The sequence below is a fragment of the Argopecten irradians genome, chromosome 6, assembly GCF_041381155.1.
Source record: "Argopecten irradians isolate NY chromosome 6, Ai_NY, whole genome shotgun sequence".
Taxonomy (NCBI): domain Eukaryota; kingdom Metazoa; phylum Mollusca; class Bivalvia; order Pectinida; family Pectinidae; genus Argopecten; species Argopecten irradians.
In genome coordinates this window covers 13,370,922-13,391,224 of record NC_091139.1, presented here as the reverse complement: position 1 = coordinate 13,391,224, position 20,303 = coordinate 13,370,922, and the positions used below count along the sequence as shown (strand labels likewise).

Sequence of the window (20,303 nt, the reverse complement as noted above, 5' to 3'; positions counted from 1 at the left end):
TGTTTCCATGGTTACAGAAAAAAGTACAAAAAGTGAAAACCTTAAAATAGCAAAAGGCACTACTAGACCATAAGACTAATGTGCCTATGGAGTTCCGTGCATATATCTCAACCGGTTTTCCAGTTATGCTGCGGAAACGAACCTGGTACAAAAATATGATATTTTCAGCAATGTTCCATGGTTACGGAAAAAGTGCAAAAAATGAAAACCTAGAAATAGCAAAAGGCACTACTAGACCATCAGAACAATGTGTCTATGAAGTTTCATGGAAATATCTCTGCTGGTTTTAGAGTTGTGCTCCGGAAACGATTCTTACACAAAAATCTGCCATTTTCAGCAATGTTTCCATGGTTACAGAAAAAAGTACAAAAAGTGAAAACCTTAAAATAGCAAAAAGGCACTACTACATGTAGACCATAAGACCAATGTGTCTATGAAGTTTCGTGGAAATATCTCTTCTGGTTTTAGAGTTATGCTCCGGAAATGAACCTGGTACAAAAATATGATATTTTCAGCAATGTTTCCATGGTTACGGAAAAAATGCAAAAAATGAAAACCTAAAAATAGCAAAAGGCACTACTAGACCATAAGACCAATGTGTGTATGAAGTTTCGTGGAAATATCTCTACTGGTTTTAGAGTTATGCTCCGGAAACCATTCGTACGGACGGACAGACGGACGGACGGACGGAACCCATTTGTATATCCCCCGCCAACTTCGTTGGGCGATAAACAATAAACAAATAACGTTGTAAAATACTATATATCATTATTTATATGGTTGGAAAGCACAAACACAATTTTTCACAATGAATATCAGGTTGGAGTTGCGTCCCTTATAATATGAGGTACGAGCTGCCACAGGATAGCCCCACACATAATCCTAATCAACAGTGTTGATACATTTATCATATATTATTGTTTCGGTATGATATATTGAAACATAACTCAATTTTGAGTAATCTTTGGCCACACTGATCCTTGGCACAATTGGCTATGTTTGTCTCACTATACTAACCGACGGGAGCGGAGACTTTTGATATCTTATTAACACAATCTGAGATATCAGATTGATCTATTCACCAATAGATATGTACCCGTCAGATAAGCTCCTTACTGCCACGTCTTCTCGCGAGAGCTGTCAAATCTCGCGTTGTTTTCATTGAGCACGTTCGAGGGCGGAATTCCTCGATTTCATCATCGTCCTCTGACTCCTCCTCATTTAACAAAGTCACGCTGTTAGCACTTCTGACGCCATAGTTTTCCAAGTCCAGTGTGATATCAATACTCGTGTTGGACTGAAAGCTTGTGTTAGACTGTAGACTTGTATTGGAACTGGTTAATGTCTGTTTATCCCGAAAACACGCCCTCCGTTTGGCTTTGTTTAGAGACACTATAGTGTCATGAATGTCACAGAACTGACGTTTAAGGAGAATATCATGTTGGCGAAGTAAAATCTGCAAGTAAATAAATAATAATTATATACTTTAAGTCGACTTATTAAGCATTATTTTCAATATATTTTGGGTTTATGAAGTCAGACAAAAATGGAAGTATATTCTTCATAGATGCAAATATATGAGAAAAAAAAAGAATGTCCGTGCGCGTTTTGTCTATGACTTCATAAACACTAAAATGATTAAGAATAATGCAAATTACTCAGTAAGGTATTTATTAGAAATGGATTTTCTGTAATTCTGATGAAAAATAGCCAACCTACTACAATTTTGTTGACAGAAATACAAATATTGTACATACAAAGTTAAGACATCTATGTAGCGAGTTAAATTTCGACTTATTTCGTATAAACCTCACCAACAGTCTAAATTGTATATGTAGTCATAAGTATGAGATTGCCTATCATTTTTTCTGCCAATCAAATGTAAATAAGTATGTGAATACTAGAATCATTTTCTTTGATAACTTAAGAAACTTGAATGTGGTTGTAAATTTGAAAGTTTTATTATGTGACAGCGAGCTAAATGCTGATCATATAAATCAAAGCATTTTCATACACGTGTATCAATTCATAAAGTTCAGCAAAAGATTTTGATTTTATAAAAATGTTAATTTTGTATATAATGTTATTAATATTGTCTATGTCTATTGTCTCTTGTTTCGTCCTTTTATGTTAGGAGAAGGCTTTTATAAGTTGTAATAACCTCATCCTTTTGTCTTTTATGTCGACAATAAAACATGTTAATCTAAAAAAAAGCCAATAATCTTATCAATTTAGTTGGGTAAATGACTGTGCCGCTTTTGAAATTTCCCGCGAAACCATTCTCCGCCTGTGACGTCATAATACTCCATACACGATTTTTCTAGTCTATGTAAAATAAACCTCTAACAAAAGGAATGAATGTTATGTATCAAATTGAATTTACCATATATAACTTTGCATCACTGCATATACATGTAATATACAGATTATTCTCTTTTAGCCAGTTGCAAAAGTGTGGGAGAGAGAAAGGAACGACAACTCTTTAGATATGACGGTGAGAGGAAAGAACGACAATTCCTATAAATGTGTGGGTGAGAGAAAGGAACGAAAACTCCTATCAATGTGTGGGTGAGAGAAAGGAACGAAAACTCCTATAAATGTCTGGGTGAGAGAAAGAATGACAACGCCTATAAATGTGTGGGTGAGAGAAAAGAACGACAACTTCTATAAATGTGTGGGTGAGAGAAAAGAACGACAACTCCTATAGATGTGTGGTTGAGAGAAAAGAACGACAACTCCTATAGATGTGTGGGTGATAGAAAAGAAAGACAATATATATATATATACGTGTGGGTAAGAGAAAGAACGACAACTCCTATAGATGTGTGGGTGAGAGAAAAGAACGACAACTCCTATAAATGTGTGAGTGAGAGAAAGAATGACAACTCCTATAAATGTGTGAGTGAGAGAAAGAATGACAACTTCTATAAATGTGTGGGTGAGAGAAAAGAACGACAACTCCTATAAATGTCTGGGTGAGAGAAAGAATGACAACGCCTATAAATGTGTGGGTGAGAGAAAAGAACGACAACTTCTATAAATGTGTGGGTGAGAGAAAAGAACGACAACTCCTATAGATGTGTGGTTGAGAGAAAAGAACGACAACTCCTATAGATGTGTGGGTGATAGAAAAGAAAGACAATATATATATACGTGTGGGTGAGAGAAAGAACGACAACTCCTATAGATGTGTGGGTGAGAGAAAAGAACGACAACTCCTATAAATGTGTGGGTGAGAGAAAAGAACGACAACTCCTATAAATGTGTGGGTGAGAGAAAAGAACGACAACTCCTATAAATGTGTGGGTGAGAGAAAGGAACGAAAACTCCTATAGATGTGTAGGTGAGAGAAAAGAACGAAAACTCCTATAGATGTGTAGGAGAGAGAAAATAACGACAACTCCTATAGATGTGTGGGTGAGAGAAAAGAACGACAACTCCTATAGATGTGTGGGTGAGAGAAAAGAACGACAACTCCTATAGATGTGTGGGTGAGAGAAAGAATGACAACGCCTATAAATGTGTGGTTGAGAAAAATAAATGTGTAGGTGAGGTAAAGGAACGACAACTTCTATGAATGTGTGGGCGAAAGAAAGGAACGACAACTCATATAGATGTGTTGGTGAGAGAAAGGAACGATAACTCCTATATATGTCTTGGTGAGAGAAAGGAACGACAACTTCTATAGATGTGTTGGTGAGAGAATGGAACGACAACTTCTATAGATGTGTTAGTGAGAGAATGGAACGACAACTTCTATAAATGTGTGAGTGAGAGAAAGGAACGAAAATTCTTATAAACGTAAAACTCGTCTCGCAGTGTCAATTCTGTTTATAAACAAAATCTAATAAGAAAAACAAACCCTCTAAGCCCGTTTCAAAAATTGAAACACTGTCTTCAGATCATATATTTACCATTGATGGATATCATCGTAAAAATGGTAGATGAGAAACGAAATAGGAAAACATTGCAAAGCGGCAAATCGAAGCTCAATTGGTAGTGATTGACAAGCTTACCAGCTCTTGTTTGATCCATAGTAAGGCTTGGCTGAGGTCTGACAGTCGTTCAGCGATCTTATCCGCACCACGGAGATGATCAATGCTGCCCTTTCGACTATCGAGCGAACGAGACTCCTCTACTTTGTACCGTCTTGGTAGACGTACAATACCGGGGAGACTAGAATGTCGGAGTGGGACGCAACTACTTTCTTGTAACGCCATACTCATCAGAGTCCATTCTGTCTCTATGTCTGAAAAGATAGTAACAGTGTTATTTATTTGAAGTTAAAAATGAAAGTAAATTTTAATAAAAAACAAAATTAAGATATGTTTATCAGTAATCAAAATACACACTGCGAATAATATATGAATGCGTTTCGTAAGCAGTACTTATTTTATCAAATGTCCTAAAAAGAGGCGAGTTATGCAGAACATGCCAATTGCGGAATACAGGTCTATCAACGCATGCCAGCCAGGTCACCGGTATTACATAGAATAAATCCTGTCTTCTGACTCACTGAGTTTGCATTAAGGATATAAACCTTAATTATGAGATCAGCTGCTCAAAGGTAGACAACGTGTAAAGTATTATAACCTTACCTGGTTTAACATTGCATGACGCGAATGGATTTTAGGACTCATATTAATTATCATTGATATTGCATTTACAAATAATGAATGTAAAATATGGGTTATACGATATCGGGCACAATACGTCAATTACCATTATATGAATATAAAAAAAAGTATGTATTACTTTAATTAAAAGGACCAATTATAAAAAAGTAAGAAAAATGCAAAGGAAAAGAATTTTAATAACTTAAATATCTTTAGTAGGCCTGGTACATTATACCGATACAGCTTAATGGGATGCTACCTTGTGTACAAAGAAGTTATGTAGACCGCCGTATGTATTATTGCCAAACAATGTGATGAGATCCAAATATCTAACGAAGTTATGTATTAATTGTAAACGTATTCCTTTTAATGCGTGTTGTTTACTGACAAAGACTGGTTCTCGTCTAGAAAGAGATAAAACTTTCGGTAGTAGATATTGTCTATTTGGCAAACTGCGAAATATATAAAATGCATAAAATATCATGAACAATTTATTGTAGTTTAAAGGCCCACTACCTTTCAGGAGGAAAACATAAAGGTTTCTTAAAAACATTAATAACATCAGAAAATATATACCAATGGCCTAAGCTGAGGTTAGAAAACCAAACATATGCAAGATTTCCTGCGTAATGTTTGATAACAGTGGAGAGTTATTTCGCTGTTTTGCCGTCTGGCGCAGTGATAGTCAACTACCGCGCGGTATTTAGGACGACGGCGGGAAACATAAGACGACCCGCGTTATGAAAATTAACATTTTATTTATTTCAATCAAATTGTTCAGAATGTGATGACACGTGTAGCGTTAACGGTAAGTTAATAACTTTAGCGACTATACAAAAATATCGATCTCGTTTTACTTTCCCATTTTAAAAATTAAAAGCCGTTTCGGAAAGGTAGTGGGCTTTTAATGCAAACGGCGTAATTAAAGTATGGAATTGCTTTGTGATGAACGCACAGTCTGTTCGTGGGTCATACTCTAAAACAAACATAAAAAACATAAAGAACATAAGAAATGTATGAAAAAATCTTATAAGAATTCAAAAAAACGAAAGAGTTATTAGTTTTAATTTATTAGTTAAGTTTTGCCAACGGAAAAGTAAGCAACCTTACAAGCGTAATATATAGTTAAAGGGAGGTAATTCACTCATCCAAAACACAATGGAATGCAGTTGAACGTGTCACAATAGAAACACCAATATCCATGTTGAAAATCAACAAATCATATACAAATATCCTATATTTTGATTTCATGAGGGATTTCGTGAATTATCTCTTTGTACACTTTTGTTTGCAATGAAATATATATCCCTCCGAAGAATGGTACCGCTAATTATCGGTCGGAACAAAACTCAAATATTTTGATTTTAATGATTGTGTCTTTATTGAAATAATTTTCATGAAATTGTGTTTGGGATAAAATATATTCACTTAACCATATTCTTTCTGAATTTCTTTAAATTTCAGATTCAAATGAACACACACCACATTTGGTAAATATATTGATTTGTAGAAAGATCTACGTCAGACATTATCTTAATCAAAGGTTTCATAAATATACATGTCATACTATACTATATGTGACTGACATATGTCGACATAAGATATCACTGCACACGTAGGGTATTTTATCGTTCGACTGAAAGCTCATTATAGCCGAAGATGGAATGTTAAGCAAACACCAGATATATTTTCACAGAGCGTCTTTTTATCCCTACGGTAAAAAATCTGACCGTTCAGGCGTGAAATGAACGTCGGTAACAGCCGGTGTAATATCAATGAATTAGCACGGTTGGTGATATAGGTCTAGATAAAACTGTTTAAGTGAAGCCATCTAAACCTCATGCACCAGTTTTCTTTGTATGCTACTCTGTATACATAGTGGATTGTGGTGTCATAGGCGATCAACCACGTTATTAGTATCCAGACACGAAGTTAGATACTTAGTTTTAACTTACACCCAACTTCATAATCCATACATAAGCCAGCTATGCACATAACATCAAACGTTACAAATGAATTTGGTGATCAATTGTTTCGTCTTAAAATGCATTTTCAATTCAAAGAACTAGCATTTGTTAAGTTAATATCAAAATAGTATGGATTTAAATTTTTATACCAATAGTTTTTTTTCTCAGGTCCTGTCCTATCTGTATATTCAAAGAGAAATATCTTATTTCTATTGCTTATGAATACTGGTACTTATTGTGTAATTGGCATTTCTACTTTGCACGGCTATCTTTAAATTAATTCACATCGTAAATGATGTTACAAAATGTACCAATACTTACCACATGTGAGGATCAAGTTGTCGTGTGGTGTTTAGATACTTCTGACGTGTTCCACAAATTTATCGTTTTGGCTTGGGAAACGGATGTTCTTGGTTTTTTTCCGCCATTACTGTCACTCTTGGAACTGAAACGAAGAGCATGGCATATTTTAATAAACACAAAAATGTTGTTCTCCATTAAAGAAAGGGTCTATCATATAACAAAATGGCACTCTTTCGGGGTTAGGTAACCACACTTTAGTTTTCAGTAAATCTGTTCTTCAGTAAAATCACTGAGCATTACATATGACCATGTGTTGGCGTTCTTATAATGGAGATAATCAGAAAAAAACGTATTTAGAATGGCGTGTTTTCAATATTAGCTGGCTGAATCAAAAATGCCATGTTGGCAACTTTGCAACAATCACTTTAGTGAGGAACGTATTGGAAGGTAATCAGGGATGAAGAATTTTAATGCATCGATTAAAACGGTCAAACACTCTATTGGAAGGTAATCTGAGAGGAAGAATGTTAAAATCCGATATAAACGTTAAAAAACTCTAATGGTGAAGGTACCCTGTCAAGTAGAATGTTATTACATCGATACAAACGGTCAAATATTCTGTTGGAAGGCAATCGGAGAGGTAAAATGTTCTCATTAGTAGTACAGTAGTATAAGCTCCCCTGTGTGACGAGATGATCGATCAACACTAATGTAGTTATAAATACTCCGGTATGAGGTTAAAGGTACCGCAGGTGTATGGTTATAAATGTCATTCTGACCCCAGTATAATATTAACAAAATACTGCTAATAAATTTGACGTGTAAGACACATTCCAGACTTGCTTAATGTTAGTTATATACAACAATTAGACCAGGGATCGATATGTCTACATACAACATTACACCAGGGATCGAGGTGTCCACATATATCATTACATCATGAATCGAGGTGTCTACATATAATATTACGTCAGGGATCGAGGTGTCTACATACAACTCTACATCTAGGATCGAGGTATCTACATACAACTCTATATAAGGGATCGAGGTATCTACATACAACATTACAACAGGGATCGAGGTGTCTACATAGGACGTTACACCAGGGATCGAGGTGTCTACATGCAACATTATAACAGGGATCGAGGTGTCTACATATAATATTACATTAGGGACCGAGGTGTCAACATACACTCTACATCAGGGATCGAGGTGTGTACATGCAATATTATAACAGGGATCGATGTGTCTACATACATTACAAGGTCACATGTCTACATATGAATCGGATCGAGGTGTCTACATGCAATATTACAACAGGGATCGAGGTGTCTACATAAAAATTTATCTCAGGGATCGAGGTGTCTACATATAATATTACATTAGGGATCGAGGTGTCTACATAAAACGTTACACAGGGATCGAGGTGTCTACATATACAACTCTACATCAGGGATCGAAGGTATTCACATATACATTACATTAGGTTCGAGGTGTCTACATATAAATTACAACAGGGATCGAGGTGTCTACATAGAACGTCTACATAAGGGATCGAGGTGTCTACATACAACATTACACCAGGGATCGAGGTGTCTACATGCAACATTATAACAGGGATCGATGTGTCTACATACAAAATTACATCATGAATCGAGGTGTCTACATATAATATTACATTAGGGATCGAGGTGTCTACATACAACTTTATCTCAGGGATCGAGGTGTCTACATATAATATTACATTAGGGATCGAGGTGTCTACATACAACTTTATCTCAGGGATCGAGGTGTCTACATACAACTTTACATCATGGATCGAGGTGTCTACATATAATATTACATTAGGGATCGAGGTGTCTACATACAACTTTATCTCAGGGATCGAGGTGTCTACATATAATATTACATTAGGGATCGAGGTGTCTACATACATACACGATTACATCAGGGATCGAGGTGTCTACATATAATATTACATTAGGGATCGAGGTGTCTACATACAACTTTATCTCAGGGATCGAGGTGTCTACATATAATATTACATTAGGGATCGAGGTGTCTACATACAACTCTACATCAGGGATCAAGGTATTCAAATGCAACATTATATTTGGGTTCGAGGTGTCTACATACATTACAACAGGGATCGAGGTGTCTACATAGAACGTTACACCAGGGATCGAGGTGTCTACATGCAACATTATAACAGGGATCGATGTGTCTACATACAACATTACACATGAATCGACTACATACAACATTACACATGAATCGAGGGTCTACGTATAATACATAGGGATCGAGTGTCTACATACATTTCACAGGATCCACATGAATCGAGGGTCTACATATTTCATCGAGGTGTCTACATACATTTCAGGGATCGAGGTGTCTCTACATACATTTCAACAGAGATCGAGGTGTCTACATACATTTCAACAGGGATCGAGGTGTCTCTACATACATCAGGGATCGAGGTGTCTCTACATACATTTCAACAGAGATCGAGGTGTCTACATACATTTCAACAGGGATCGAGGTGTCTCTACATACATTTCAACAGAGATCGAGGTGTCTACATACATTTCAACAGGGATCGAGGTGTCTACATACAACTCTACATCAGGGATCAAGGTATTCAAATACAACATTACATTAGGGATCGAGGTGTCTACATGCAACATTATAACAGGAATCAAGTTATCAATAGAAAGAGTATTATACGATAGAGATCGATCGAAGAGTACATATCATTTAAAACTAGGAAAGGGTGAATGTGAAATACGTTGAACCACCAACTATACCATAGGACTCGAGGAAAGGGTACTATTTTACCGAATGTTATGACGTCAATGGGTTAAAAAAACTTTACAATCCAATTACCTACTTTGTAGAGATAATTAATGTGCGTTGATAGAAAACTCTTTCTATTTTACACAAAATTTGATCATTAACCTCAGAAATGATTGGCGGAGTTTACATGATGGTATATATTTGGTATCTGGTCTAGTTATAAACGAGGATACCGGAAAAGCAATAGAGATCGCTGGTGGTATATAATACTTGTGTATAAATACATTTATCTGTTACAGCCTTAAAAATGAATAAAATAACAATATATATAGTATACACACTGCACAATTATCCTTTATGGAAACTGTATATACGATGCTGTGGATAACAGAAATGTATCGGAATGCACAGTTTTTATCCCGAATACACTAGGGAGTCTATATGATAATAAGAGGGTTTTATAAAAACAAAATAAAATCACAGAAATTCATGTCAGTGTACAATCAGAATATACAATTTGAATACAAATAGTATATAAGCACGAAATAATGACATTTATATGATATGTGAATGATACAGTTTTATAAGTTTTGATGTTATACAAATGTAAACCTTGTATTTTTGTCTGTTATGTTATTTCCTTACCTGTACTTACCTGTACTGACTCCTCGTATCCTCGATATCACCTGTGACTTTCTCCAGCGTTATACCTCACCTCCCAGCGGTCCTACCTAGCAAAGAAAGTATGATAACATAGAGATAAACTCGTCAGTAGGAAACGATACACTAATCTCATTCCTGCCAACTCTACCGTTTACATTATTAAAAACTAATTTGGTTTTTGATAAAACGTCCAACTTCTCCATTGTTTCTTGCCTCCGCAAACATAATTGGCGCGAGTTAAGCGAGTAATTCGCAGGTCTCCCATATCCAAGGTCGGCCATTCTGTCTCTAACTGAAGATACCGTATCACAGTTAGGTTGTCCGGATCTTAATAAAACTGATGGGAAGGCGATGTCAAATAGATGTAAAGGTCATCTTACCGCCCTTCTATAAGCCCTAACAGCCAGTACTGATTAACATTGGGTTCATCTTGAAATCCAATTGATAACCATTTCCTAAAATAAGCGGACACAGAATTACAATGATGCAAATAGAATATTTCTCAACGTAATTTAATCTAAGCATTGCTAATGACCATTTGGTGTCGGGCAAGGATGCGCGTGCGGCTATCTTCTCTTTGACCGACCGCGTACTATGTCCTGTAAATTATTGTGTGCCTCTAGTTAGGGGAGAAGGCTTTCATCGGCATTAAGGTATTACATGTTCATACAATGACCAATAATAATAATTCATCTCGTACAACTTTTGGAATGAAATAATATCACAGATAGCAATGACGCATACTTCCTCATACTACCGACATATGTTATAGTAATAAATGCTAGCACTTCAGTCGAGCTCGTTACTGAGTAGTAATGGATTTTATTATAATTACTCTTCGTGCAATTCATCATACACAGCCAGATTGGATGATTATTGTGATAAAAATCATGCCCTATAGTTTTACGTGACGAATCATGGACATCGCACATATCTGTCGTACTTTGTCACGCATATTTATCCGTGAGTGGTAAACAAACCATTATCTCACTCAGATCATTTATTTTCTGACACCTATTTTGGGATATGTGATATTTTAAAAGGTAACAGGTGTTCATTTGATTTCAAATATAAAGCAACGCATGACATGGGATACAGTAATATAAGACTCGTTCATTTGTAGATATGAAGGATAGGGATATTCTACCCGAGGATGACAAAATGTTGTTAATCCCGAGACTTGCCTTCATATCGACGTATGAAATAGTAATTTTCTCTCATACCTATTGCAATTTTACTACTATAATTTTCCGTCATTTTGAAATAAGTTCGAAAAAATACGCGAATGCAAGTCAATTCTCCGTGCATGGAAATATGATTGATATTTTCAAAGCAAATCCCGTTGTTTGTATCTTTTAAAGTAAATTCAAAAAAAAAAGAAAAATCCAAAAAATATTACCACTGAGGTGTTAACATAAGTATGTCAATCCTTGTTGGACCACCGATGTACAATTATTATATATATATTATCTATGATGGTATATTTATGGAGATTGATTAGGTGATGGTATTGTGTTTTCATAAATGTAAGAACGGAATAAGATTGAATCATTTTCCCACATGTTTTACCAACTTTACATTGTTGCCTGTTTATTAAAGTTTGATTCTTGGGCTCATTGTTTGTTATTTTCTGCGAAGATTATTTTACTTTTATTTTATGTTATTGTACAAGTGTTGTGTTGAAAACAGATTTATATATTTACATACGGTAGCCATTTACTAGAAGTAGAACTTTTTGAACCCATAATAAATAAAACGTTGATATCCCAACATCACCTTTACGTCTATTACGGAGAGCGCATCTTTAAAGAAACACTTTATGTCTGTTACGGAGTGCGCATCTTTAAAGAAACACTTTATGTCTGTTACGGAGAACGCATCTTTAAAGGAACACTTTATGTCTGTTACGGAGAGCGCATTTTTTAAGGAATACTTTCCCCCATACAAAATGTTTGAAAGCGATGACCGGTCGTCAATAGCCTGGTGTGTACTTTCACACTGTCAGTCGGTCAGCCTAGTGACAGTGGTATGGTCAACTTAATGTAAAGTCACTAACACAGGCTTATCAAACGTCTGTCACTGCCTCGGGTTAAAATGGATTTTACTGGTCATTTTTCACAATAAGGTCTATCAGATTTGTGAACTTTGGATTTGTTCTTAACCTTGATCTATGTTTTTCAGATTTATCAATATTTATTGAATATTGAACAATACTCCGTGAAAAGTTTCAAGGTCGATAATCTCATTCATCTCTTCTGATGATGGTTCACAAATACCCTAAAGCATTACAAGCTATATAAAGATGCTCCACCGCCGACAGAGCTTTAACGATAGTCATCATTTGAACAATATCTGATGTTTAATCGTGTATATATGTGTCTTATTAGCTCAAAAAACCATATAAAATACTTTTTTTTTGCTTTTGGTACATCCGTAATCTCTACTTCATTCACTTGTCAATGATGGTAATGATGTAAAAAAAAACTTTTGTAACTGAAGTAAATATTAATACGTCTACTCCTGTTTTTGATTGAGAAAAAATGCCATTCGTAAGCGGTGGAACATCTTTAAATAGAAAAAGGTCAGAATTACATTAGACAATTATATATTACTTACAGTATTCGAGCATAAAGTTTTAAGATTATACATATTGTCGAACGCAGTAACCATTGGTTCCCTGAGCCCTAACCGTGATTAAAATAGTTACCGGTCTAAACGAGACTCACAGGAAAGAATATTGACACCTCCATGAGACCTTCCAAAATGAACAACCCCCCCCCCCCCAAAAAAAAAAAAACCAAAAAAAAAAAAAAAAACCAAGAATAAATATAAAAACAGCGAAATAGGGAAACATCGCCGTATTGGGTGCAAAAGTTATTAGATATTCCGTGGGTATACCTGTTACGGGGAGACCTGGTAACCAAGGTACTTGACCCGTCTATTGACTAATGTATCGGTTACTCACCACGCATGTTTATCCCCTCCCCCTGTCATAGCTACAGGGAAACATTCTGGAATGGCTGGTTTTCTTGTCGAAAAACATGGATTCGAAAATATATAGATATAGATATAACCACGGCAGACAATTACGGCACGTCCAAAGGTATTGCATTGTTTATCAAAAATGTGCAACGCTTCATTTGATCGTCTCCAGTTATCCCCTAAAGTGTAACAATATGCACTAAGATGATAGCACTACTTATTCTGATATAACCAATGTTTAACAGCCCATTGGAAACCATTTAATGTAAAACACACTTTATTTTTGCTTCATTACGAAGGAGAGCTTGAACGTGAATTAAAATACATCGCGTGTCTGTTAGAACTCTGCTGGAACACGTTGAAAATAACAACGACGCGATATTATACAGTTGTTGACTGGGGTTGAGGGCAACATTTGGACCCGAAGACAAACTGTTGCCCGAGGCCGGCCTCGGACAACAGTTTGTGTGAGGGTCCAACAAATCACCTGTTGCCCTCAACCCCAGTCGAAAACTGTTTTCTTATACCCCATTGTGACGTCACTCCGGTCCAACAGCACATCTAACAGCCGATTTTAACAGTTCTTTGAACCGCTCGACGGAACAGTACATTTATTGGCATTTTTGTCAATAGAGTTTATATAGAAACTATTTTATAGGGGTATAACAAATCGTATTATGTATTTACATATTAGTTATCTGCCCTGGTAGGTAGGTATCAACGTCAATTGTTTGTGAGCGTAACGTCATATTTTTTGGAGAAAACGACGTGAACTGCGCTCACAAAATAATGATGTAACAATCGATACCAACCCGCAAGGGAGCTAACTTTGTAATTTGCAAAGATGGAACAGGCGCTAATAAAGTGGTCGCCAAGCAACTATCCAAGCATCATCGGGATGTAATTCCTTACTAAATAGATATAAACTTCAAATTAAGAAAAACCGAATATAATAAAAAACAAAAAAACAAAGGGTGATAACCAACTTGAATATTTCAGCTCAAAACTGAAAAAGAAAAAGCAGTAAAATATATCCATGCGAACATACTTATATTCGCGCGCGGGGATTCAAATTCGCAAAATCTGATGGTCGTAAGTAGAATTCAGCTACAGCTTGAATAGAATGCCTACCTATACAAAGAGAAAATAAATCGTAGTCAAAATGATGTTGAGCACAAAAATGCGAATTTAGTCGATTTGTTTACAAAATATCGGTAAGATATACATGTATGCGAATAAATACCAAAAGAAAGAGCCCTAAAAAGATTAAACTATTTCTATTTCACCAGCATCAACATTACTGTACAACACTTTATGACACGTGTGTAATATATCGCGTCTTCATTAAATTTATGATACTCACAAATAAAGTAATAACATTTTGTAAATACGTTTCATACAATTATTCGTGAATTTTGAATTCTCATTTTAGCTCTCTCGCTTAATTACTGAGGTCATATAAATATTTAAAATAGAAATGTATCATTTCTTGCCATCGTTTTACCTCCAGAACAGACGGAATTATTTAACATAAAAATGTATCATTTCTTACCTTTATTTTACCCCACACGAAAGACGACCGAAAAGCAGAGGTGACAAATAAATAGATGGTGATGAATGTGTTTGAGTGGGTGAGGGACATATCTAACCGACGACGAGGGACCAAACTACTATGTCATGCCGTATTTATTTACGGCGAGTGACATATCACTTTACCTATATTCAGACAAGTTTGATAAATAACATAAACGCTATTAATGTGTATATCATAAAAACAATCAAAATGAAATAAAGGCCTAAAGTATATGATATTAGGACAATAGGTTTCTTTTATGAACTAAAGACATTTACCTTTAATATGGTATTTTGGTTTCTTGTTTCATGATAAAATTTGAAAGATTAGTTGTTTAAAAATTAAAAAAAAACAACAACCTAGAAATGTTTTCTACAACGTTGAAATCTAAAATGTAATGCTGTATAACATTAAACACACACACACACACACACACACACACACACACACACACACACACACACACACACAAAAAAAAACAAACACACACCCACACCCACACACACACACACACATTAAAAAAAAAACAAAAAAAAACCCCAATGTTGAATCACTTCTCTCCTGACACTATGTCCTCTACGATAGCCAATTAAGACAAAGATATTAAATTACAAAAACACGTTTTGAGTAAAATTTTACATGTAATTACACCACGATCACTTAACTGAAATAAACACTTAAAGTCATAAGGACGACTCATGGACATATACCTATGCACTCAAGCTTTATCTAAAAGCACTGAAAAATTCTGAATTACAAATATAAATAAAAAAGACTCTACGGGGAATAAATCTAACCATCTAGATGGTATGTAATAAGACGTCCATTGTCCCCCAGTACTGGTGCGGGACATTACCATAGCTAATCCAATACATATGGTCTGTTGTTGTTGTTGTTGTTTAAATTAATGCATTTTCTTTGTTACACAATAAACACTTTGTTTAACTTATTGTACAATAATAGTTATTGATTTTGTTTAATTTCAATACATTTAATTCTATAATGTTATTTTCAAATGAAGCGTTATATTTGGCATTGTAGATAAATAGGTTTAGTTAAACGATTCTAATTAAACCCAGGGTATAAAGGATTTCTCTAATAATCATGACTTTTATAAACGATTGAAAAGCTTTCCTGACCGACCCAAACATATTACCTCGTATTGAGTTGGGTCGAAATATATATTTCGTACAAACCCAATGAAGCTAAAATATTATAAAACGGTGAACATGATATACATTTCTTTTTTAATGTAATATGGTATTTTAATGGAAATGTTTTAATGTCACAGCTTATCAAGGATGTGACAACCAATCGAATATCTTCACTTTTAAACTTTGTTATTGCGCAGCATTAGATTTAAGTGTAACCGAAACTGTAATAAAAGTGTCACAACATCGATTCATTTACAACTGTCTTCACATAAAAAACAACTATGGGATTATAAACGCTTTCATTAGGATACGGGATATCAGTTGGAATTACAGCATACCCTTGCTACTTAACTACACAAATAACCTCTATAAAATGTCCTCAGAGATTGCACTATATTCAATTATATACGTTTTACACATGGTTTGTTTATCACAAATATCCTTTTACACGAAATTATTTCGAAGACTTCAATCGCCCGCCTTTTCATTTAATGGGCATTAAGAACACTAAGAAAATATTCATAATTACAAAGCCCTTTATATATTCTATAATTTCTTTTCTTAACTTTGATAAGGAATTTTTCCACGAATTTACAAGTTTCTATCAATATATACATACTTATCCTAATGGATGTTTCCTTCACGAATTATCTACATAATCATGTTTTTGTATTTTAATCAAACTAAAGGAGCAGCTGTCATCCATTGTATAAGTATTAAGTAGGCTAAGACACTAGCGGATGACAGAGATAAATGATACATAAGCTGACATTGACCTTAGAACACCGAGAAAATAATCCCTAGGTCATGGGTACAACACTTTGTAGAATAGGGGTTTGGATAAAGATTTATCATAAATGCACATTGATGCTGACAATGCAAGTTTAAAAACCCATTTAAGTGAGATAATAAAATAAAATATTACAAGAATAGTTTATGAAATATTCTTGTTGCGAAATTGCCATTTTTTCTTTCTACCAGTATTCCAACACTCTCACCAACTACCTATATAAAGCACGTGAATCGAACCACGTAAATTCGTAGTGAGAACGACATAATTCCTTGTCAACTACGTTTAAGAACGCAATGCTCCCTAAAGTAAACTAACAAATAAATAATAATACGCGCGAGATTAAAGTTGTATGGTCTATAACTTTCGCTCTTTTGGTCATAGTGAAAACTGTTTAAGTGTTATACATATTTTTCTCCGTCTTCCTGACGTTTAAACTTTCTAATTTTACCACTTTTTATAAAGTTGCAGCACTGGGAGTATCTTTAATTATAAAACAAAAAATCTTTTTAACGTGTACACGTGAAAAATAGGCTCGAAGGATGCCGAATCATTCCGAACTCTTCCGAACATCGTCGCGACAATCTCGAAGTAAAACGAGAGTTGTGAAACCAAGAGAAAATATCAACAATTTTTCATAAACAAAATATGTGGTCGACCTCATCAGACCTCTATCTACAAAGAAAATAATGCTCGCACATTACAATATTTGATACACACAACATTTTACGGTAATGTGTAAATTGGATGTACCAGCATGATTTGCTCATATAAGCCAGAAGGAAAACTTAAACAAACACATGTGTGCTTACGCTAGTTACCTGGTTCACCACGTGCAGGTCGTGTCGAACGTCAGTCACGTGATACGATTAGGAATCCGACAAAACCCGAAGTCACTGAACATGGCGGTGATTGAAGGCGCTTTATTCAAAATCAGTAATACATGATTCCTAGATTTCGGCTCTCTTATAGGCCGACATATGTTTTTGGGGAGCTAAATCATCAAGTTACATGTCAATGTTTAAATATCAAATGTTTAAGTTACATATCGTTACAGTGAAATTAGCAGCAATACAACTTTAATCTTGTACACAAACACCTTACAGGGCTTAGTTTGGCAGAAAGTGTCTGTGACTCTAAGCTGTCTTTCAAATGTTTCTTAAAATAAAATATTTGAAACACGTTGCCTCATTAAATTTTATTTAATCTAAGATGTTGTAAAGATTATTCTGTGCTTTTTATTCACCAGATGGTATTTTTGTCATTGCATTCGAAGTCCATTATATCGTTACCTTAGATTTAACTGTATTGACCTTGGGTTTGATATTATCATCACACCATGTACATTGTAGAGGCCAATACCGTGACGTTGATTTACACAGCAAGTCCATAATCAAAGTACAGTTGCTAATTCATTTTTGATAAAAAGAATAACACATATAACTTCAACATAGCTTACATAAACATAGCTTACTTTATTTTTCATTTTCTATTGGTTTAACAGATTACACTGTATTTGTATTTCATTGTATGATTCGTCGTACCCAAGTTGTATATTCTCGTTGTGATATTATTATTAGAACATAACGAAAACGACTTAACTGTCACTATCAATCTGTGATATGAAGGTTGTTCTGTTATAGGTGTAAGTCTATCACGACATTAAACTAAACATTGGCTTTTAGTGGCACTAATTGTCAGAAATTTACGATTAATTTCTATGTTTTCAGTCTAGTATGAACCGAATTACAAAATAACTATCGCGATTTAAAAATCGCGGCTTGGAAATGAATGAAGGTTATTCTAAAATGTTTATTAATTTAGCTTGGATCAAATTGCGAATTTAGTGGAAATCTTAAAAAGGAAAAAAATATCTTGAATGGATGTGAATGTTTGACGTGTATACAAGTGCAAATGCTAGATATGTCTGTAGTTAAGTAAGAGTAAGCGTTTTTCTAACCAAATATGAAAAATTGAGAGCGCTTCTGCGAAAAGGAAATAATTTCTTATTTATATGATAAATTGAACAATATTTTTTGTTAAAATACTTTTGGTTATAAAACCTAACAATTGCAAATCTTTTGTGTATGTAACTATTTAAAATAAGACGAATAGTGCAACAATGTTAATGAATAAAGTTTAGACCTACCTCCTGGAAAGTATTACTATAACGTAAACTGTTGGTGTCCGTCCATCAATTTAATCTTTCTGTTATAGCTGACTGGTCCAGATGTCGGTTGACAGACCTTTTCTGGAATGGTGTTGGATGATGTGTATCGTTACATCTCCGTTAATGTTATCTCCGATCTACCTGTAATTAACACCTGATGATCTGTCATTACGCTCGTGGTATAAAGGTCGTCTCGGGATGTTTTATGATGTAATCAGTTAGTTAGGTAAACTATCCTGTGTTGCTTTATGTAACCTATTACTTAATAAGTCACAGAAGTCAATCGCTTGGAATGTTTTGCCCAGTCTAACTATTTTTGCCCAGTCTAACTATTCTGTGTAACAATAATCTCCCGCTGGAGTGAGAACAGCTTGATCTCGTCCAGGTAATACGGCTATAGGTAGACATACGTGAAGCATCCAATCCCGGGGAACAACATAATTACCATAAATTAGCATACTACTACAAAGTTTATAGTTGTAAAATGCTCACGCGAATGTTGCACAATCCGATTTGTATATCACTGCCTCGGATTATATTCAGTCGCACCTCTAAGCTTTCATTTAATCGATTGCAGTTTATATACAGGTATTGTAAGATCTCGTGAATGTAGGTATACCTTAGTGATTGTTATCAGTCCGTGTATATACACACGTGATACCCCTTCGTCAGGCAGGGAAAGTCATGCATCAATATAAATATTACTGGGAGAAATTTATTAAAAAATGATGATATATCATTTTACTTTTCATTATCTTGCTTCTTAATCAAACCAGTTTCAGAATGTGTTTTTGGGCGATAACAATTTATGACTTAAGGTGGAAAAGATATTGAAATATGAAGACAGACATTTGACTGGCCATATCGATCCATGGATCCAGGCACCAAAAAGACACCAGGCAAATATGAGTAATACCAGGGATATCTAGACAACAAAAGGTCATCAGGCAGATATGAGTAATACCAGGGATATCTAGTCAAAAAATATCACCAGGCAGATATGAGTACTATCAGGGATTTCTAGTCAACAAAACGTCACCAGGCAGATATGAGTAATACCAGGATATCTAGTCAACAAAATATCACCAGGCAGATATGAGTAATATCAGGGATTTCTAGTCAACAAAACGTCACCAGGCAGATATGAGTAATACCAGTGATACCTGGTCAATAAAAAGTCTCCAGGCAGATATGAGTAATGCCAGGGATATCTAGTCAAGAAAAAGTCTCCAGGCAGATATGAGTACTACCAGTGATATCTAGTCAACAAAAGGTCATCAGGCAGATAT

The 20,303-nt window shown here is 35.0% G+C and overlaps 1 protein-coding gene across 2 annotated transcripts; it reads right to left on the bottom strand.

Annotated features, from left to right (window-relative positions):
• Positions 1 to 756: 756 nt before the first annotated feature.
• LOC138325041 (uncharacterized) lies at positions 757 to 19,323 on the bottom strand. 2 transcript variants are annotated; one of them, XM_069270397.1, is made up of 5 exons: positions 18,994 to 19,323; positions 10,328 to 10,413; positions 6,905 to 7,028; positions 4,017 to 4,249; positions 757 to 1,456 (listed from the first exon to the last, which is right to left on the bottom strand). In XM_069270397.1, exons 4-5 carry the CDS (start codon positions 4,224 to 4,226, stop codon positions 1,100 to 1,102), a joined length of 567 nt encoding a protein of 188 aa, XP_069126498.1. In that variant the 5' UTR covers positions 4,227 to 4,249; positions 6,905 to 7,028; positions 10,328 to 10,413; positions 18,994 to 19,323; the 3' UTR covers positions 757 to 1,099. The 2 variants fall into 2 exon arrangements, with proteins under 2 accessions (XP_069126498.1, XP_069126497.1); XM_069270396.1 differs by having other exon boundaries at positions 10,338 to 10,413.
• Positions 19,324 to 20,303: the final 980 nt, after the last annotated feature.